Source organism: Struthio camelus, chromosome 3, assembly GCF_040807025.1.
Source record: "Struthio camelus isolate bStrCam1 chromosome 3, bStrCam1.hap1, whole genome shotgun sequence".
NCBI lineage: Eukaryota > Metazoa > Chordata > Aves > Struthioniformes > Struthionidae > Struthio > Struthio camelus.
The window spans coordinates 88,447,253-88,470,163 of NC_090944.1; the positions used below are offsets into that span (position 1 = coordinate 88,447,253).

At 40.3% G+C, this 22,911-nt stretch overlaps 1 protein-coding gene across 4 annotated transcripts in view; it reads right to left on the bottom strand.

The window, feature by feature from the left end:
- RPS6KA2 (ribosomal protein S6 kinase A2) overlaps positions 1-22,911 on the bottom strand; it is a 329,479-nt gene that overhangs the window by 27,039 nt on the left and 279,529 nt on the right. For all 4 annotated transcript variants that reach the window (XM_068938966.1, XM_068938969.1, XM_068938968.1 and 1 more), the window contains 3 exons: positions 13,922-14,024; positions 8,538-8,668; positions 8,209-8,334 (listed from right to left, as the gene is read on the bottom strand). In XM_068938966.1, coding sequence (XP_068795067.1) covers positions 8,209-8,334; positions 8,538-8,668; positions 13,922-14,024 — 360 coding nt within the window. The remainder of the gene's footprint in view (positions 1-8,208; positions 8,335-8,537; positions 8,669-13,921; positions 14,025-22,911) is intronic.

A 22,911-nucleotide genomic window follows, 5' to 3' on the forward strand; every position in this document is an offset into this window, starting at 1 on the left:
AACATGTTCAACTATTACAAAATGGTAAAATTATTACATCAGTATGGAATAGAAATGCATGAAATAAAGTTTAAATGGCCTCAAATGAAAAACAGAGCCACAAAGGATCAAATTCTATCCAGAATACTTGGGTATTTGGCAAGCGAGTTAGAGAAAAGAAATATGATCTTATTAAGCTGTAGGAAAACTGCTGCCTGATCTTAGGTCTCAAAAAAGATCTAGTTAGCACTGAGAAACAATATCATCTCACATTCTTCAAAAGCACAGCAGTGGCAAGGGGAGAAGCACTGTGAGCTTTGTGAACAAATGGGAAGGAAGCTATATGAATCCTTTAGCCAGATGAGATACACCCCCCCCCCCCCATACCTCTGAGCGATGCTTTAAAGCAGAGTTTAAGAGGTGTTCTGCACACACTTCTGTATTCTTATCTGCCTCCTCTGCTTTTATGTTAAACAACACCTCGATCCCATCTAGTCAAAAAGTCACCAGCCACTAACAGCTCTGACTGCTACAAAAAACCTTGTTGCTTGTAAAAGTGCACAAGGAATGCTTGGCTGTCTGCCGTGCCTTCTTCTCTGAAGTCCTTAAAGGACAGACCCCAGCACTCTGTACTCCTCCATCCTTTCTGAAACCCCAGCTCCAGGGATCCTGCCTATTCAAGCTGTACCTCTTTGGCGAACTGACTTATTTTCTACGGTGATTTATCTGGCTGAAATTTGAACATGCTCAAATGAAAACAATACAAAAGTGAGACCGAGTGAAGTTTCGCAGGTACTTGACTAAACTCAAATCTTACAAAATGAGGACAGTGTGTAAATTATGCTAAATTGCCTCCTGCTGTAGTAAGTAAAATTGTCTGTGGGAGCCCAGTTCAGCATGAAATTCAAGCGCTTTTGTGAAGTTGCGCAAAAGAGGAGAATCAGGAAAGCCTTAAAAATACTCCCACTGATCAGACAAAAGATCATCACAGAAAATTTTCTCCACTTCATTCCTTTGCTACTTCAGCCCTTTCACCGTAATTACTGTTCCCACTCCATCACATCTAGAAGACATCAGTCAATGTTGTTTGTAAGCACTCTTACTGTAACCTCCTTAGATCCCAGTTTTAGTCCAAGACTTTTCATGCCAGTCCTCTGGAGAGTGCCAGATGAGCAGCGCTCTGGAAAACATGTGAAAATCCAAAGAAGCCCACAGATTCATGGCTACATCTGCTCTGAAACCTGTATCTCCTACATGGCTCCCTTTATCCTGCTGCTTCTGTTGCCACACTACCACCTTAATTATTCTTCAGACAGTGAAAAGTACCTTTTACTGAAGTGTCTGAATAATGCGATTTAACGCAGCCCAGCTTTATAAGCCAAATAGCATGGGAGAATGGCTAGCAGTCAGTGTTCTCTCTAGTTTATCAATGTAAGAAAGGGTCATCTACGCTGAACCTGCCTTTTGTAAGGCTATACTTATTTCCACTAATGACAGATTCGACTTCTTTGCATGTGAGGAGGAGGATGTCTCGGTCATCTCCTTGAAGTCTGTTTTACCAGCTGCTCTCACCATTAAACTTGTTGCTGAAATCCCCTTTTTTAGCTTCAAGACATTGTCTTGTCTTGCTGTTTTCAGCAGCCAAATGGTTGTCATCCATCGTTTATTTCGCCTTAGCGCTATTTCCAGATTTTGATCTCATCCCACTGGACCCTCGTCTGTCTTACATCATATACATTTGTAGCTCTCTTGATAGAGCTTGCCTTGCAATGTTTGCATATTTTCTGCTATTCATTTTTCAGATTTTGTCTACTTTGTTTACATTCTATTTATCTTAAACCACAGATATCAAAATAGCACACAGTCCCGCGGTCGGATAGCCCTACCTAAGTACTACAGGCAAAACTACTTACAGAGCATGTTAGTAAGAGAGAAATCTACTCATTTGTTTTTCAGTTTCATTAATAAAGCTACAAAAGCAACAAATTTATGCAACATTTTTCTGATGCAGGTTCAGATCTTCATATTTCCTTCTTAGGAATTAGTTGCATGTATTGAACAGCTTCATTACATACCATTCAGGGAAGGGAAGTAAATAGGAACAGAGAGTTTGGGGGAGACTTCAGTCAGAGATATTTTTTCTCAGTTAAATATTGGACAGTATCTTTCAGAATCATCAGTATGATCTTGCAGTTTTGCTCTTCATAAATAAGGCATCTCAGGAAGACCTGGGACAATAAGAGTGCTTTGGAGCTAGGGATATCACTTCCATTTCCCTTCAGCTGGGTAGTGCACACAAATTTTAAATTCTCTTCATCACATTATATTCTTCTTGATGCCCTTTTTTCCCCAGTGTGAGGTCTTACAGACCAGTACTCCCATTCATACAACACTTAACTGCGATAACCACCCAGGGTAGTCAAGAGGAGTTTGCACGACTAAGCATCAACTAAAAACTGAGACAGGACTTCAGCATTAGATCCAGACACTTCCAGCTCATCTTCCCCCTTGTCAGCGTCCTATTACTGCTCTGCTCCAGGAGCAGGTAACTTCTGCAGTTCTGCCCTAAATGATGTGAGACCAGATCACTATGAAGCTTCTTTCACGGCTAAATTTAAAACGGATGTATTCACCAGTGGCTCTGACCTTGCAATCTCTGTATATAGGCTGAGTCCGGACCTCTGCACCAGGTTCTGTTGAAGGTGGAGGGAGGAGAGGTCAGAGGAACGTGTGTGAGGGGATTGGCATCTACTGGTGCCAACAAGCTGGCAGGCTCAGGAAGAAATCTGTGGTTACCCAGCAAACTTTTTAATGATCTGCCTACAAGAATACTGATATATTTATCCACGACCCACCAGGGTGCTTGGTACCTCCCAGATAAATAAAAAAGGGCACAAATTCTCCCCTGGAAAACTTACAGGCTGTTTCACTTCAGAGGGATGACTTTCTGGGTTTAAGGAGAAACCAATCTAAGCAAAGCTGTCTAGCTTTACAGATCCCTTGACTGTCAAGATTTGATAACTTCTGGCGTTTTGCTTTTTGTTTTTTCCTTTTCCTGTTTCAGTAAATAAAGGCATATATGTTTGGGATTCCTACTTTCTTTAACAGAATCCCAGATGGTGCGCCACCCTGCAGTTAATCTCGGAAGACTAATCGTACCTATACCAACTGGCTGAAAATGAGTAGACTAGGCCCATGAACATACATCAAGGTAAGGGGAAATTAAGTTTAAAGAAATTATGAAACAACTGGGATTCCTACAGCTTTCAGTGACTATGTCACCTGCTGTCATTAGCACGTAAATGGAGGTATATGGCAAGTCTGATTACACAGGCGTGCTAAAAATAGCTTTCCAGAGTTACTGACTTGTATCTATTGATAGCCTGTTGACATCATTTCTCTGGTACTATGTTTTTACAGCTAATTAATATGTACCTTCTCCCCAGTCCGTATATCTAAAACATGCCAAGATACATGGACTTTCAGTGCTTACAAATTACCATAATCACATACGAACCATAGGATTTACTAGAACTCAAGCGTAAACTAACTTGTATCCCAGAGGCAGGCAGACTGCAAAATTTGGCTTTGCTCATAGCTGTGGAACATTTGGAGCCAAATAGTTGGTTAATGCACTATAAAGATAGGAAAAAGTCATGAAATTCACATGTGTTTTGAGATTCAAATTCCACTGCAATATTGGCAGCTGCAAAATTGGACTTACCATTTGGCGCTATCTCTACCGTCTGTTTTCTTTATCCGAGGAGGGAGAAATGTGTGGTATGCTGTCCTTATATCCAGCCTTTTGTCTTGGCTCTAATAGCATGGGAAGACTAAAAATCCTAACATTTAACCAGGTAGGTATTCCTTTTGATATGGAGAAGAAAAGAGTTGCCCTGGAGCGGTTGAAGCTGACCTCATACCACCCAGCCCTGCAACATTTGTGGCGGATAGCATGTTGGCGGCAGAAGGGGCCATAGCAGCAGCAATTTTATTTTGGCTATTATCTACCAGTAATCTATCCTGGGGAAAAAAGTGGTCTATACAAAGAAATCTTTAGAGAAAGAGGGATGCAATCAGGTCCTTTGCAAGCTTACTTCATCTGCTATCAGTGACAAACACATCTTCGACACCCAGCTTGAAAGCCTCACTGGAAATAAGGATCCAAGTTTGGATCCAGTGCAATGGTTTTAAGGAAAGAAAACCTTTTAGAATGTGCTAATTGCATAAAATCTCTGGCAGGCTTGAAAAATCTAATTCACCAAAAAATCTGATTCACCAGTAACTCTGAACTATGGCATGTGGCATTGCCTTTGTTTTCCAAAAGAGGGCTCTTAATCTTTTTAGGCTTCTATCACAGACCTTCTTCCATCCATAGAAATCCCTCCTATCTGCTCTAGCATCATTCTTTTACTTAAATGACTTATTTTCTCTGGATATTGATCTCACTGAAATAATTTAATCTTATTTTCCTCCGCTTCTGACCTCACTGATACATTTATAGCCACCACATGATGCTTGTAACTGTGATCGACAATGTCAGTTCTCTTTGCTATTAAAAGTCATTATGCCTGCTGTAGTCAGGATGATCAATATTTTAGCAGAGGAATCTGAAACACAGTAGAGATCTGTCAGATGAGAAATGCTTTTTTTTTCCCAGCTCCCTTCTTTGTACCAGAGTCTTATACAGCTTTCAGAAGAACGAACGAACGTGTTTGCATTTCATAGTTTTACGCTTTTTTCGCTTGGGACTGAGATGGGGAAAAAAAAAAGAGTAATAGTAAAATTTTAAAAGTCCCTAAGAGTATGTACATGTAGTACATATGATATAAAGACTCACTAAACCAACATCTACCTGCACTGACCCAGGTAGGCTGCTACGAGCCTCTGAGCAGACTCAGTTTGCAGGACATCTGGCTGTCTACAAGGTTTTCTGGTGCATGGTTTTGAAATGCTCTCAGTAGTAGAAATGTGTAAGTCTGAATTTTTAAATACTTTATTTAGGAGCCTGAGGGCATATCTAAAATAGATTTAGCGTTTGTTATTAGCATCCCATTTTTAGAGATGGCAAAGAAGAGGGGGAACGATGTTGCAAGTAAAGTCTCTTTTGCAACTTCAGTGATTGGATTTACAAAGGTAGTTAGGTGCCTAAAGGTGCGGATAGCCATCTAGAGGGATTTATTCAGTGAGTGACGTGCCTGAGTCTCACTAAACACTGAAAGGAGTTACATTCCAGATCTGTTCAAGTGCTTTTATAATGGCAGCAAGGCACTTATTTCCACTGTTAGACATCTATCTGTCTCTGTAAGACGGTCTCCAGTTTGTTGCAGAAGACCAGCAAAAGGAAAAATGATGAAAAGCTTTGTATTTTAGCAAATATATTCTCCTCCTGGGTTAGGGAAGGTTTTATTTTTCTAATGGATTTTCTGGCTGTAGCTCTGACTCAGTTACTCTGGCTCAGTACTCTGCTGTCGCAACATGGCACTTTACAGCAATAGTAAATAAGGCCTGGTGAGTGGCATTCTCCGTAAATTGAGAGGCATTATTCACCCAGTAACATTATGTGTATCTTCCTGCAATGATGTCTTTTCCTTAACTCTTTCACTACTGACAGGTCCTCTGGGGAGAAGAAATGACGTCTGTGGATGTGTCAGCACTCCAGCCTAACAAGGGAGCTTCTAATGAGGTAGTACCAGGTAAACGGGGCAGTTGCCTACCATACAAATTATTACTATACACGTTTTTTCCTGTGAACATCATGCATTAGGGAACACTGAACAAATTACTGAAAGAAATCAAAAGAATCTAATTGCAGTGATTTTTATAGCGAGAGTTAAGGGATGCATGTCAAAAGGACTGATATATAATTATGTTAATGTTGGTTGCAACTGTTATCTAAGCACTCGAAATGGGCGGCACTGTGTAATCTTTATAGAAGTGAACCACTTTGATAACAAAATGACATAGTCTTAATACGAAATAAAGATAAAAATGAAAGGAAAATAAAATCAATCAATTTGTAGGAATAATAATCAAAGAGACAGCACACAATGTGCTGGAAAGACAGCATAAACAAAAACCCACCAACCTCTCCAACCCAAAATCTCTGCTGCATGTTTGACTCACACTATGTTAAAAACTGAGATGAGTGCACGTTGCGTAAACTGGTAATCAAAATCAAGACATATTAGCATGACAAGAAAAGAGTAGTAAGTGGAGAAAGAAAGGAATTCAAAAAAATTATTAATAATGGAAAAGAGCCTAAACCTAGCACTCAAAGTGTAAAACTCCTCTAGAGTTTTGAACTTCTCCATGTATTTAGTTTGGTCCAGATTCTCCAAGGTACTCCAAACTGTAACTGCTAAGTAGGTGCTGGATGCCCTTGGATTCAGGACTCAGACATCTCTGAGGACCTAGGTCTTTGCATTTTGGTTTCATGTTTGCTGATAAAACTGATAAAACTGTCAGCAATAGCAGCAATAGATAGAAATAAAATACTAAACACATGATTTTAATTTAATATGCATTTTGTTCAGCACGGATATCATTTCACTACACAAAAACCATACCTACTGTAACATAACGCCATCTGTTGACAAATGACCTGGACACCGGAAAACTGTGATTTTTTTCCATTCATTACATATGAAAATCCTAAAGTGTTCATGTGCAAAGCCCACGAACCTGCTGGTAGGTCTGTGCTCCTGTTCATGGTGTAGGTGTAGCCTAGAAAACTCAACTCTTATTTGAACAATGACATCAACAAATTGTCAATTATTAGTGATTTCCAGACTTTTGAGGCCACCAGTGGGAGATCTCAAAACTTTCATGGACCAGTATCCAGCCTTATTACCAGTCTTGTAATGGAAAATAAGGCTGAATAAAATGTTTATTAGTACTCTGCTGACTATCACTTATCTCACGAACTGCAGAGTTTGTATCACTTCATTAAGCTGTCATCATCAGACTTCCTAACAAAAACACAATCTCATTTATAAGCTAAGTTTATATATCTTTTCTAAGTTAAAAAAGAAAAGTAGACAGGCAATGGGGAGGAATCCTTCATTTCAACATCCTGAAAGTTCCACAAATATATTTCTCTATGTACTGATTTCAAGAAACTACTTTTTGTCTTGCGCTCATTTAAGCAATCTGCTCCCATGAGATCACACAGACTAAAAGGATATGACTTTACTGTCTGTTAGTCTTCTCAAATTCATTATACAACTAATTCCACTGATTTAAACAACTCCTGTCTCTCTTTTAAATACACAAACCTATTAAATGCTTCTCTAACATGTAAGAGTTGTAATTACTACGCCTTTTTCCTAAAGAAATGTTAATGTTTGGGACTTCCCTTTTAAGACATATCTTCACAACCACTTGGGCACATACACTGGTCTCTTCTGGTATCTGTAATAGCCGGATACCATTTATTTAGTAACACTTGATAGGGACTGCAACGTAGTCCCCTGAGCGTGACCTTCCAGAGGAATTCTACTGCAAAGCCGTTCTTTCCTACCAGAAAAGATCTCTCTCCTATATACATCCTCGCAGCCTGCTGACCTTCCTATTGCTGCTGGCCACTGTGACTGTTTACACAATATTGCTTGACCAAGATTTAAGTTCATTGACTTGTCTTTAATATCCAAATAAATTCCACTGAACTATTATCTTGATTCTCCACTGGATCCTGTGTTTTGCTCCTTTCTATAGCATGTTGCTGCTGAATGTCAAGGAGATAAAAGGGAATCTGATTATTTGAACGTGACCATGTTACTGTAGATTGCTATTTCACTAACAAATTTCCCTAATTGTGATACAAAACGTCAGAACGTAATAACTAGAACAAGAATGAAAAAAATGCTATTTCATAATTGTAGAGGATTCAACTTTGCTATTATATGTTTTTTGTTTATTTAGGATGATTTAAATTTAGGTTCTGTTAAAAATGTCTTATCTAGACATCAAGGAACACGGCTGAAATGATTAACAGGATTTCCATGCGAGACTGTGAAGGTTTTTCCATTCTGGAATTTTACTTCAGGAGATTACGATGTAAGAAATAGCATAAGGCTTATCAAAAATCTGTCATCTTCTGAAAGAAGAAAAAGGGCCACCTACACCAACAAGAAATGAGCCAGCAACAGATTCACTGGCCACACTGCTGCCCAGGGTGACGAAACAGTCTTAACCACATTTCTGGCATCTACCAGAATGATTTCTTACCTTCACTGCAAATTCTGTTTCTGTTGCTTTATGAACACATCGCTTGCACACTGAATAGGAGCCAATTCCTATGTCCTCCTTGATCTCATATCCATCTGTAAAGTGAATATTGTTCCCATGTAACTGCTATAGGGAAAGACAAAAGAAACAAGGTAATCAGGGCCTGGGTAAATAAATGCAAGGACTAGCCCAGTGTAGGAAAGGAAATGCTTGATCTCACTTTCTTCACAAAACTCTCTGGTTCTTAGGTATTTTTCCTCCCAGTTTAAATATAACATGCACGTATGTCCCTGCCCATCACATGTGAAGTGTAACATCAGCATCAGTACCTGCACAATTGGATGAACTGTGATTTTGTGCACATCTTGCTGTGCAGGTTCCTGCACCAAGTTAGAGGCGACGAAGCTGAACCCTCTGAAAAGATGATGAGCATTGGCACTTGGAGGAACGCCTGGGGAATCTGCAGGAGAAAGAAGAAAATGACCTCATGAGCTGGACAAAAGATCAGAAAGTAATAGCACAGCACGTGCAACAGAGAAAGTCAGAAAGTAACAGCACAGCACGTGCAACAGAGAAAGTCACCTCGCTAGTCAGCAACAAAACCTGCTAAACTGGTAGACACATGTGAATACAACCCATCTCCATATCAAGACTTTCATGTGCCTTTTCCAGTCCTTTCCTCTGGGAAACAGTGTGGGAATATTGTTTGCAAGGATCTCCCTCATGGGCAGAGAGGTTTTATTCATTTTGCATTTTGCATTTTCATTTTCATGCAAAGCACTGCATGTGCCAGGAGTCGCTGTACAAGAGAGAAGGCACAGGCTGGCCAGGCTAGGAGGAAGAAGGGACAGCTCAGGGCAGGGCCTCCTCTGGCTCAGAAGAGATTCTCAAGGGAGTGGAAAAAAGCTGGAAGCTGCTATGTCTTACCTGTGCGGCACACCTTGGCTACAGAAATTACAAAGACTGAAGTGCTATCTGGTAATATGGTATGTTGTGCGGGTTAGGAGAATGTAGAGGACAAAAAATCTGAAGCAAGTGTAAAAGTGTGATGGTCCTCCAGTGGCAGCTCCAGGCCTCATAAAGATCTTTCAGGAACAGCTTTAGGAGCTGTGGCCTACTCCAGGGAAGAGGCCAGTAGACATTTCCCTAGGGCAACAACATGGCTGGAGGCATCTTAAACAACCTTAATGGAGATATTCTCCCTGCTCCTTCCCTGGACATGGAAAATGCAGGGGAGGGAGTGACTGGAGTTCAGAGAGGTCTGAATTATTCCACCTTTAGAATCAACCAACTAAAGAGCAGTTCCTGGTACCTGTGCCATCGCTAAGCAAAAGAAACATCCTGCCAAAGCAAGAAGAGAAGAGCTGCACTTTACTTAAAGCTTTGAAAAGCTTTAAAGAGATCTCTTCCCCCAATATCTATTTTGTCCCAGGTATTTTCATAAGCAAGTAAGAGTAGCATTTGCAAACCATTCCTGGGTAGCTGTATGAGTAATTATAAAACCTGTGTTACTCAAATTTTCTCACCTTTTATTTGTTCTTTTGGGTTTTTTTTTCCTTCATATTTCTTCCAGGGCAACATGTGATTAACCATGGCAAGGTTAAAGAGCTAAACTTCCTGCAGAAAGCTGTCTCCTTCTAGGGAGTGTATAAATGCCCAGTTTCACCAGATCAAAGAGAATACACCCCCTCTGAACCTTACATCTGACTCAACTGCCTGCACCACCAGCACCACCCATTAGCGTAAAGGGGAATGGCGTGGAGGATTGCTTACGGTCCTGAAAATACATGAGAATGTAAGTATTTCCATGTGTGGACATTCTCTTCATAAATCTAACAGTCAACTGAACAGAAGATTCTCAGAATAGCCCTTCTGAAGCCAGAATATGGTAAAGAGAAACGATCTGCCCAGCAATAAGAGAAACGCAGACTGCAGCTGATTCCATATCTCATTACAAAGCAGCCTCAACTTTGATGGAAGTCAGAAATAAGCACAGCAAGTCAGATCTCCCTCCGACGTTTGTGGAGAAATGTGTTTTTTGGGAAAATGACATGGGCTATTTGTTTATCTCAGTGTATTGAGGGGCACTGTCCTTGCAAACACATGGATGAATCACACCAGACCTCTTGCATCACTGGGTACTTCTTACAGTGACATATATACTACAGTAATTTTCCAGGCTGGATTAATTAAGAAAAATAATGCATGTTTTGAAATAGGAATGAGACTAACTCAAATATGAACACTCCTGAAGTTAGTGCTAGCTCATTTCTATTTGAAAATAACTGTTCCTTCAAAATTCACTGCCAAACTCTTTATCAATCAGTGTGAAAGAACTACTTATTATTTGGTTTTCAATATCAAACATTCATCACCACTGACTCGATGTGCCCATCATATGAACATATCTTTAAAACACCTGTGCCCAGTGTAAAATCATGTTTAAATCATGTTAATTAAATGTGATATCTAATAAGCTATGAAAGCTGAATAATTTTTCTAGCCTTGATAAATCCAGAATCACTTGATATGTCTGAGTTAGACCCACATACAAACACTGACCTTGTATAGTGCTTATATTTCTAAATGTGGAAGTCATAATGTTTTGTCCCATGAGAGCATCTTACATTAGAGGATTTCCAAAGGCTTCATAAATCTTAAATGATTTACATCAGTATACTTCACTGGGGTTAGCAAGCATTGTTATCTTATTGGCAGAAGAGGAAACTCAGATACTTGAGGTGAAATTTTACATTCTTTTTGTCAGCAGTAAAGCCAGACAAAGACGCCCCTGCCTGTTACCCACTTGTATTCCCTGTTACAGCACACTGCCTCCATTACTCACGACAGTACAATCATTTGTGGATTGTACTGGAAGATGGATCACCAGAATGATCTTGGTTTGATCTTTGTTCAAACAGCCATTTTTAACCTGGATCATTTCAGTCTCCTGTTCCCCGTGAGGTGCTATAAACAGCTGATTCAGCACAAATGAGTCCACGGAGGTGGACTTGGGAAACAAATGGCCAGAAAAAGTGACTCCTCCAGTCAGACGAACCCCTGAGAAAAAATGCTATGAAACTGTACCTATAGAGATGAACTGACAAATGTCAGAAAGTGCAATTTTGGCATGCTCAGAACAGAGCTTAGGAATCCATGGAAAGATGATTCAACCTCTGGTTGAAGAAAGATTCCTGTGATACAGCAAATTGCTAGACTGGCAAGTTACTGGAGCAAAAACTTTGATATAAAACTGTTTCCAGAAGTAGAACTCATTCATAAAGACAGACTGCAAAGTGACTGTATGTATCTGTGCCTTTCTTTGTTAATATCTTTCTGATAGCTTTATTAAAACCCAACACCTGCATTACCGTCATGAAGCCTAAGCAATTAGTTCAGTGCTTTCTGTCTGGGTATGTTCTCAGTGACAGGGTGAGTTTGTCTGCAGCCTATGTCGTGATAGAAAAAGCACAAAATAAACAGGGTTCTTGTCTGATTCCACTGGACTGACAATGTGTGCCAGCGTTGCAACACTCTCTTATGATATTCTCCCCTCCTGGTCAACCCCACCAGTCAACATTCGCTAAGTTAGAAATTCATTATCATTTGAGATCAGGGCAAGCTTTAAATCCCGATCTTTGGAGGTGAAATGCTATGTTAAGTGCATTAAACCATTCTCTTTCAGATCTCCTAAGCCTTCCCTCACTGACCTTTTCAGGCAACTGTATGGCTCCAGACAACCCAAAGCTTCACAAGGGGATTGCTTACTTGTTTTTCTCTCCCCAGCGTGCTATAAATTTTCAGTGCAGCACTGGCATTAGCAAAGAGACGGCACTGGGAAAAAGACTGTTGCAGATGTGACTGGACTTCACTGAGGAGTTACAGCAAGGCCCTGAGTGCATGCAGTCAAAGAAAAATGCACCAGGGCTGCGTCTGGGGAGCACAGGGGTTGCAGAGCATGTGCTGCCAGTTTGCAAGGCCCTTTTTCCCACTCCGGAAGAGTAAAGGAACTCACACTTACCATTGCAGCTATGTTGAAATTATAGGGTTTGATTCTCAGGCCAACTTCCCTGGTAGCATGAGGCAGTATCATAGCAGATCATCTCCCCACCCTAATCCCCACCCCACAACAAACCTTTCAAGTCAGTGTTTTACATGAAATACCAGACAGAATCAGGCAATACTACTAACTTGTATAGTATGAAATATAACCCAGTACATCAGTACATACATGAAGTACAAGAGTTTTCATGACAGTAAGACTGATGGAGTGTGAATTTCCAAAGCAATCCAAACACGACTCAGTGCTTCTCTGAGACTCTCCACGGCAGCACCAGCCTACAGCTCCCACAAGAAAAGACTGACTTGCAGTCTCTAATACTTCAGAGAAAATGGCCTGTGAGTTCCTCTGAAATCTGACTTAAAGCTGAAATCAGCTGTGAAATGTCTGGTATCCAAAGATCACCTGCTTCCACGGAATAGGGTAGAAATACCAGAACACCACTAATATGTATTGGAGATAGGTGGATGGCCCACTTGGGCTCAGATAAGCAGAACTGTAACTTTTCTCGTGGCTTGTGAACGTTTGTGCACCCTTGCCAAAAAGCTAGGAACAAAGACTGATAACATGTTTTACTAGGTACCACTTCTTCCTACCCTACGGAAGGGAGTTTGAGCTGAGCCAACTAGACGTTTGGGCTACTTCTAAGGAAAAGGCTGCAGACAGACCATGATGAGCCTGAATGAAAACTAAATGACATCACAGCTCTGATTCATGTGCTGCAATACAGGGTTTATCTTAATAAAAACTCAGCTCTCTTTGCTCTTACTGGAATAATTGTGGGGGAGTTTAAAGGCTGAATCTTGATACCTCAGTTATTATGACTTAGTTATAACAACTTGGTTATTATAACAATACTACGTAATATTCATAGCACTTGCCATCTTCCAAGTGCTTTAACAAACAACGGCTAATGACATCTTCATGCTTTGGAGGGTACAGTTAGGTACTATATTACAGGGGGATAACAAGGGCAGAACAGAAATGTAACTTATCCATGTTTAGCAAAAGGCAACATTATAACTGAGATAGATTGCTGTTCTGAGGTTACTGATATTCTTACTTTCTACAGGGAGAGAGACGGAGTTTTGTGCACTTTCATTTTTATATATATGGAAATTATAAGAACAGCATTCTCACTGCAAGCATTTACTAAACATTGTGGGCCAAACTACTTGTTGGCATAACTCCACTGATAAGAGAACCTGATCATTTTCCATCACTGCTATCCATGCATCAACTTCCAATGGTCTGTAGTCTAGGAGGCATTTTCACAATTAAAGAGAACATCTATGGAATATATAATTACATAGTAACTTGCAGAGATGCAAAGTTCCTTGAAGCTGATCTAATTAAAAACAGTTAAATTCAGCTAACATAAGCAACAGCAATAGCAATAGAATAACTAATCAACAGTTATTTTTGCTATAAAAATGTGAGACCTGTCCTTCCTGAGGCATAACCAATGTGAAGTTGGTAAAAGGTTTATGAGCTTCTTGGAAATGCAGAATACTCTTTGCTTTCAGCTGGACATTGCAAAACCCACTAATCCCATGGGTGATCAGACTCTCTGATTCAGTCGCAATGAGGAGGAAAGGAAGAATGAATTTGCTCACTAAAAAAGATCTGTTAACCATGTGCCACCTTACTAACCTGTGGGGGTCCGAGATGTGAACTCTGGATCAAAATGAAAGGTGTCTTCTGGCCGTCCCACTGCTGGCTTGAAAGGCGGCTTGATTTCTTTCCTATATAGTTTCTACAAGAACAAGAATAGATCACAGTCAACAATATAACAGCATTCTGTGTCTGAAGATCGCTTCCCAAGCTTTGCTTAGGGTGTCCTCTGGGAGACAGGTGCTAAACTTGCAGGATTGACAGAGGTGATGATGTATCCATAGCTCTGGCTCCCGCTTAACTAGTAAGGTTAAAATCTGTGCCCTGGATGGTCTCTGCAGTTTTCAGTTATGATAACCCAAGATATAAACACAGATATTTCAGATATAAATTTAGTCCATAGACTGGCAGCAGCACATAAATCAGCTGGGGCTTCTGGAAATTCACTGGTCTTTAAGGGCAGGATTGGAACGTGCATTGGTGACGGAAACTGTGCATGGGTGAGTTCAGCAATGCAGCAACAACGATCAGCACACAGAACCACTGGGAAATGGCAACTGTTTTAGCATTTATTATTTATCAAGAACTAGCAATACGCTTGACATCCTGCCAATCTGAACTGAGCAACAGGCCTTGCTGCTTGGTGCTCACAGTCTAAACAAAAGACTTCTTCTTTTGGCATATCTGGAAAAATAGAAGGGGAGCTGAAAAGGGACGGGATTAGATCAAATTCCTATCAAAAAGAGGTAGGAAGAAAGCTCTGCAGATGGCTGGGGAGTCATGTTAAAGTCCTAAGCATTCCTTGAGCAGAGGAGCAAACCCAAGGGAAAAATTAAGGAACAGAGGAAGGTATGTAACAGATAAGCACTGCTATGGAAGTGAGTTTGTGCTGTGGAGTGAGGGAGCAGACAGGGGATGATGTAAATAACAGTTACAATAGATGTATGCTAATAGACTACCTTCTTGTGGGCATCTTTACACGCATCTTGTGGGTTCTTTACAAATGCTCACGCTTACCAGTGCTTAACAAATTGCTTCACTGTGCTCCTTTGCAAGCATTAATACGCATACACACACACACTCACTCTGGAAAATGAATAAACTGAGGCACAATACGTCTGGATCTGATCCGAAGCCTACAGAGGTTAACGGAAAGACTGCTATTGATTTCAGCGACCTCTGCTTGAACTGGCCAAAACTGAATGTCACGCTGATGGCAGCATGGGGAGCAGAACTCTGATTTGACTCCCTGCCCCACGTTTCAATTTATAGGCTGTGTTCCCTTTCTAGCAATACTTTTGTTCTCGGGTTTCAAAGGGCTGAATTAATTGCAACAGACAGCCCTCAATAATTAACGTGCCTGAGCAAAAATATAATGTTTCTTTAGAACCTTCAAGCCACAATAAGAGCTTGAGAGTTCAATTTTATGACTGACTGCAATGTGTATTTTCAGGTTAACTCTTAAAACAACTTCATAATGAGCTGATTTTTCAAAATATTTAATGGAGATTAATACATGCTCGTCCAACTCTTTGCATGCAGGAAGATTTTTTTTTTATCTGTGGTTTTTGTGGTGAATTAACTTCTATAATATGAAGCATGTGGTCAGCCTAAGATATATACACATCAACATAATTTAAACTTCATTTTGCATAGATAAATAAAGGTTCTTGAGGCAGGACATTCTGTGGCACAGTACTAGCATTAGCATAAAGCAGATGTTTGTGGCTGAACTTTGATTCCTCGGAAAAGTGGAATGGTGAGGCTGGAAATGACACTGCAATAATTAATGGCCATTTCACCATAAAAAGTTCCTGCTTGCGTAAAACTGCTCCATATCTTCTGAGAGAAAAAGAAATGAATAATTGCTGTGAGCCACAATGGAAAGCCAGTCCTCCAAATAATTAAAAGCCAATTGCAATCTTAAGCAGGAAGTGTCACTCATCAGCTGAAAAGTAGCAACCTAGTAATTAGCGTATGTACTTTTCTGTCTGTATAGAAATTTAAAAGACTACTCAGCACCTTCTGAAGGTTTTCCTGTTGCTAGGATTTCACCTTGAGAAATCTATTTGCCTCCAGCTTCCCTTTATTTGTCTTAATACACAACTGCATGCCTTTACTGCACATAGCAGTATGGCTGCACACACATGCTTCCTCCCAAAATTGAATGCACCTCTCATCCTGTGAGGTCCAGAAATTGGAAAAAGTTTTAGAAATGAACATCACTCAGGAACTGCATTCTCATTTGATTATCATAACCATATTCTCCCTGGCCTTCTAATTCTCTCCCCACCCCACCATCTGTAGTTTCTTAAATGCTGTTGGAGCTACATGTGTGTTTTGAATCCCTACGCCACATCCTCCACTACTAAGGAGGGATTTAAGATTCATCATGAGTCACATGCCACCTAAAGATGTGTAATCACAAATCTGCTTGTTGGGAGGGGATGGAAACAAAGAACTTTTTTGTATGAGCGAAAAGAACCTACTCCGAACATAACCCAGATGATACCCTCTTCTGTTTCCTCTTCCATTAGTGATAAAAATTATTTCTGGTGTTTCTGACCAGATGCTTAGGAATAGCAAAAGGTAAACTGCCTAAAACATTTTTTCCCAAGCTTTTGAATCAAGTAACTAAATGAAATCATTGAGGAACAAGAACAAGCACAGCAGTGTCATCTGTGGGCTTTCCCAACCCACACTGGCTCCACTTCTCTGAGTGAACTGCTAGAACTGAAGCCAATTCACTAAAGCAAGCTAAAGCACACAGCCGCCCAACACAGTTAAAGGTGAAGGGTTGCTGCAGGCAGAACACTTCTTCCTTTAAAGCACCCTTATCCTGGAGATTGTAATATACAACTTGACATAAGCAGCCCTAAGAAAACAGTAAGAATCAGAGCCACTGTTTTCCATACAAACCGAGAACAAATCTCTTGCTGGATCCGAGATCCTTCTGGACTTCCCAAGAATACTTCAAATTTTAGGAGAAATGCATTATCCTATTATCTCTTATCATGTCCCCAGAATTACACAGGGCTGATGAACCACCTTGACTTCCTTCAACAGAAACCAACGACAGTGGCAAATGACATAGCAAGATAAGTTTGAAATCTTGTCTTTGAAGGTGTCTATCAGGCTCTCATGTAACTTCTGGCAAAGTTTAAACAGTTATGTAGATCCTAAGTCACTGTAGTCCTGGCTCTGTACACACAAACCACCGGTAGATCCATCACTTACTTTAATGGGAACAGGGTTGGGTGTTTGGAATCCCAGTTTTCACACCTGAACTATTATTTGGGGCATCTTATTTGTTGTTTGAAAGGGACTTCGGATATGCTAGTGCTTACTGGAGCTTTCACATTTCAAGCTGGGTGTTCAAGATCACTATGTGTATATTATTTTGCAGAGGTATAAAGAGCTGAAGAATTCCTTTTTCTTCCATATTGCCATCACATGCAGAAAGCAGAAATTTTTTGCTTAGCCCTTAATCTCTTATTGTGTATGTAACTTCTTTCTCCCTTCCAGTAAAGAATAACCTCCCCCATATCCCATCTGCACTTTTAAACTAGCCACTGGTTTGACTTATCACAAAAAGATGTAACCGACATATCAGGAGCCATAACGCATCATACAGGGCTGTCAGATCCAGGAGCTGTGCAGAGGGAGTGTATAATCCACAGAATGAGGGTGCAAAGTGTGACAGTACTGACTTAAGATATTTGCATTTGTATACATATCCATGCTTCTGTCTGTTTATCAACCCCTCACATCCTCCTGAGACATTGATATCAGTACCTTCATACTAGCAAGTATCTATGAATTAATCAGAACACAGTTCCCAAGCAGTGTGAGAAACTATTAGCTTCTAAAGTCCCGGATTGTTTTGAGAATACAGACTTTTTTGCTATGATGTCCACAGAAAGTTGGTATTTTTGATGAAAGGATAAAAAGACTGTTAAGACTGCATTTGCTTTGACCAGTGACAAAAATATAGGCTATAATCAATAAAACAGTGTGTACGAATATATACAGCTATTCCCTATATAGTGTCAGTCAGATATTTTTCATCAAACGTGTTTTAATGATTAAGTTCCATCTAAATGCCAAAGTTGAATTCTTCACGTTTGTTTCAGATCAGTTTAGCATCAATCTGTGGTAGTTAGAACTGGGTACCTCCTGCTATGAAGATGCTGTTTCTCATTGTAGCTTGGCCAATCTAATGGTTAACTGCTACTAGGAGTCCACTCGCTTTCTCTGTTTGCATTGTGCCAGCTACGGCATTCACTGACAATGCCATATGCCAGGATTTTTACAGGATTAGCTTTTTACTGGTTTAACTTGCTGAACTTGTTCATCTTGGGGTCAGACAAGAGTCAGAGAGGGTGCAAGGATGGAGAGGGCATGTAGCTAGGGTGAACAGAGGCATGCCACTACACTTCTGCTGGCAACTAACTGTAGTTTCAGTTAAGCTGTAGTGGAAAACTGCACCATCCTCCTCTTCTGTGCACTGGGATTCCTCTGACTCCCCTATACCTCCTGTGATGGGACTCACACTCTCCCTTCTGGCTGAACTCCCACAGGGCCTCTTGAGACCACATGTAAGTACATGTCAAGGGGAACATACTGCAGCTCATGGGCCAAGTTCAGAGCAGAGAATGGAGATGAAAGCAGAGACTATAATCTCCACCTAGTGCTGTGGCAACTCAGGCAGATGCAGGCAAATGTTGAACCAACCTGCACTGAAGTGCTCCTGTTTTGCACAGTCGAAATGTAAAGATTTTAGTGTGAAATACAGAGGTAAAAATTCTTCAAACTGAATTTATTTCTGGAACTTTGCAATCCACCATAAAATAGGGTATTTTGACTTCCTTTCTGATTTGGGATGAAAAAGTTTTGAAATAACTCATTTTTCCACAGGATGAAAACTATTTTCAATGACCCTTTCTTAATATATGTTGCCAGTGGATTTTGCTCATATATGTATACATGATCAAAGTCCCGACATGAGCTTTGTCTGAGCTGGAACTCAAGTAATACACTAAGGAGACTAGTCATAAAGTGTTGGGACAAGTGTCTGGTCCCTTGTTATTTATAAGCAATTAATTTATCATCATCTTTAAAAAAAAGTGAATGCCTAAAAAACCCATAGATATAAATCCCCTCTACCTGTGCCTGGGAAATATCAAGAAAAACAAAAAAGCTTTATTTAATTTAAAAATATTTAGTCATTTCCTCAACCAAGTTTCTTTGATGAAGAACTGAATTACTCCTTAGGCACCTTCTAGAAATAGAAAGATGCTGGCCTCCACAGTGACGCACTTGTAGTGTGAGAATAAACTCCCTTGATACATATACCTGTCATGGTAAGTCCAATAAGCAGATAAAAGGATGAATTACCTTTTAAAATGTTTGTCCTTTCCTAGATTAATGGCACAATGCTATTGCCTGGACATGATAGAAAAGCTAGCAGAATTCAGACCTGGGGATCAATTTTTGCTGTTGGTAAAATCTGCAGTTAAATAATTGACCTTTTTAGTTTAGCTTGATCTCTGATTAATATTGAAGGAAACAGAACGTGAGTCCACTTTTTTCTCACTCTTTCTCTCAGCTGTATTTGATGGAAGATAGTTCACTTTCTAGCATGTCATTTTCTTCCGTTCCAATTTAGCCTGTCACCTGAATTATCCTAAACAAAAACTACCATTAATGTCTCACTTCTCTGATCACAGCCTGCACAAAGGGATTTCATAGACTCAATGAAAAGCCTTAAGAAACAGTACTAAAAAAAAAATCAGGGACCAGATTGTGCTTTCTAAGATACCAGTGGCTTAAATTTACCTGAGGTCAGCTCCATTTGGGTCTGTTTGTCTTAGGGAGAAAACAGGTGCATGGTAGCAAGCAGGCAAAACATGTATGAAGGAGCTGGGCATCTAATTTCCTTCCTATGAATCCCAGCCTTCATCAGGAAAGACAGTCCATTCATTTAATAGAGGATCTACCTAATTTGTGTCACAATGGCCTATTAGATGCCTTAAAGCAGTAAAACTAATATTTGCAGAAACTGTCATGTATTTTGGGAAGCGAGGCTTTAGGGCTTTGTTATTGGGTGACAATAGCAGTAAAAATGAGACTCGCTCAGAGATGAGCTTCTGCCACAACTTAGTTGTGGCATAAATACTCAATATCAGATTGTCCACAGTTCATTTAGTGCTACTTACACAACACAAGTTAAACCTGGAGTGACTGGAAACTTGTCCTGAAGAACTACACCCTGGAACATGGCATAAAGCAATTGTACGCATGAGGTGGAAAGTGATGGGAGGAGGACGAACGTCCTCTGACCACCCACGCTTGTGTGTGCCAGGATTGCACCTATTGCCTTTGCATGCAATGGTCATTTGCTATCAGCACTGCTGTGCTTGCCATGAGCACCTGCAGCATCATAACAGGGCTCTGATTTACACTGTGTGTGCTGCTTCCACTGTGAGCTGCCTTCATGCCTTCATCTGAACCAAACACTGTGTCTGCCTGTGTCTGTTTTAAGACAGTGAAAGAAGCAACGGAAACAAGTGGGAAATGAACAGCTCCAACGGGTAGACACTTGCTTCGGTGACAGAGGCAATAACCAGTCCTTAATCTGAAGCCCAAGAGAACAGATCTGACAGTACTGTGAAATGAAGATCTGATTTATACATTTCTTTCTGTGATTCTAATGAACGTCGCTATGATATTCAGACATCACACACAACTTGGAAAGAAGTAGCTAACTCTCATTTCTATTTTGTACCTTTTTCTAAACTCAGATGAAGCAACCTGGTGGTTTGTTCCCTGATTATCTTGCCATTCTTACAGTAGGAAAAAGTTTGCTTAACAAATGACCTGTTTTGCACTGGGTTTCCAGAAGACACTAACCCATTCTGATCCATGGCAATATGTGGGCTCTTGATGGAGGATGATTTTACAACAGTCCCTTAAAGTTTCTACGCTGTCAGTTGCAACAGTCCTGTCTATCCTAGCTGCCAAGGTAGCTTAGAAGCTCCTCAAGAGAGCTTGCCTCTTGCCCACTGAGGTCTTTATATATTATGGTATATAATGCATCAACATTCACTTCCTGCCTCATCACTATTGTTGTTTGCTGACTGCCTGCAAATTGATGCAAGAAATACTTGGCGGAAGAACAAAATGTGAGGGCACCCGGGACTCTTTTCCTGCAACAATACAGAGATCAGCACTAAACATCTCTGCCTGAGCCATTTCTGTTCTCTGACCTTGCTCTATTTCTGTTCATGGAGGACTTGTTAACAGTTGGCTGCATTGTCACAATAAGGCAAAGTCCTGGCTTCAGCTCAGGCCAAGGCGGGCTCACGTCACTCTGAAATGCATACAATACTGCTTCTGTAACTACTCCGGCCTTCCCAAGATCTCCATGAATGATAGTAAAATAAGGATTAAATGAACAAATATATTATAAAGATGATAATTGCTATGTGTAATAACGACCCATCTGTCTCCAAGAGAGTGCAATAAGCACTAATTATATTGGATTAAAATGAGTCTTTACAGCTCTATTCTACAGCAAAGTTACAGGGCTAGATGAGACATCAAAGGGCCATTAAATCCACCTCCCTCTCTGGCTCCGAGACATGTTCCAATATACATAGCCCATTCCTGGCTAACATTTCCCTAACCTATCTGTAAAAACTCATTCAAATGATGGGGGAGTATACAGTCTCCTTAGGACAGGCATAAAGTTACTCCTTAAAAAACTAAGCTCGAGGTAAACACTAAGCATCGTGAGGGAAGGTGGTCACCAGGGGTCTCACAGATCAGAATTGACCTTGCTGAACTTTTGTTCCACGACGCAGAGACTTATTTCTCTGTGATGAGTTACTGAGCTGCTCCACTAGCAAATGCAGAAGGAGAAACCCTGTCACTCTGCCAATGCCCTCAATTTTATTAAGATGTAGGCATCTAACCTGCATTTATTTTGATTGCAAAACTGAGGACTGCAGAGACATGAGAGGGACACAGATGATGAGAAAAAAAAAAAACCCTCCTTCTGGAGTCTCTTACTTTTTTTCAAATGTCCATAGGGCTGATGTTAACTCCCACTTAAGTCTTCATAAATGGAAAATTCTTGCACTGAATCTTATGATTAGTAAGAAGCAGACGAGGAAAGAGAATCTAGACTCCAGAATGTAGGTAATGGGACTAGAAATCAGCTGGGCTGTAAAGGAAAATCTCAGACTCCACTTTCATTTATCACCCTGTAACATGCTTATGAGTCATGCCAACTCTTCCAGCATTCAATCCAAAGTAGAGATTCATGAATTCTTCCAAAATAAATGATCGTGTGGGCCTTTTAAAAGTCAACTGGGCACCAAAAAATGTGGTTTCACAGAGGAATTAGCTTTACTGTAAAGCCCTAGGCAATGGTTTGAGAATGGCCACGTCGCATGCATTCATAATGTTCTACCAGAATTTACAGTAAGAACTGCATTTATGTGACCTGTTATACTAACATTTATCAGTCAATTCAGATCAATTATTGAGGAGATATAACACCACAACATAGGTCAGATAAAATTAGACTAAAACATTCTAAAGGATCTGGCAAACAGAAGCTCTGATGTGCTGGCAGATGCCCAGATCAAGAACAAAAAGTATTTGCCTCTAGGTTTGTCTAAAAATATGTTGATTTGAACAAATCTGATACTGAAAATGTGAGGAGGATACTGAAAATGTGACCTGTTGCAAGTCTCAATCAAACAGCTAGCCAATCTCTAAGGTCAGCTTTATGAGCTGTAACTGATAGCAATAAAATAAATCCTTGTTAACCATTTTACACATCATGTCAGGCATGTCTTATTTAAACCGTGTTATATTTGATGAATTGTTTGCTCTTCCAATTTTGAGCGCTGGTGTTAAATTAATGAGTCACCTCAATAAAACATCAGCCACTGGTAAGAGAAATTGCTATTTCCTGTTCTATCTTGTCTGTCTCGTACACTTAGTGATACAAAATCAGT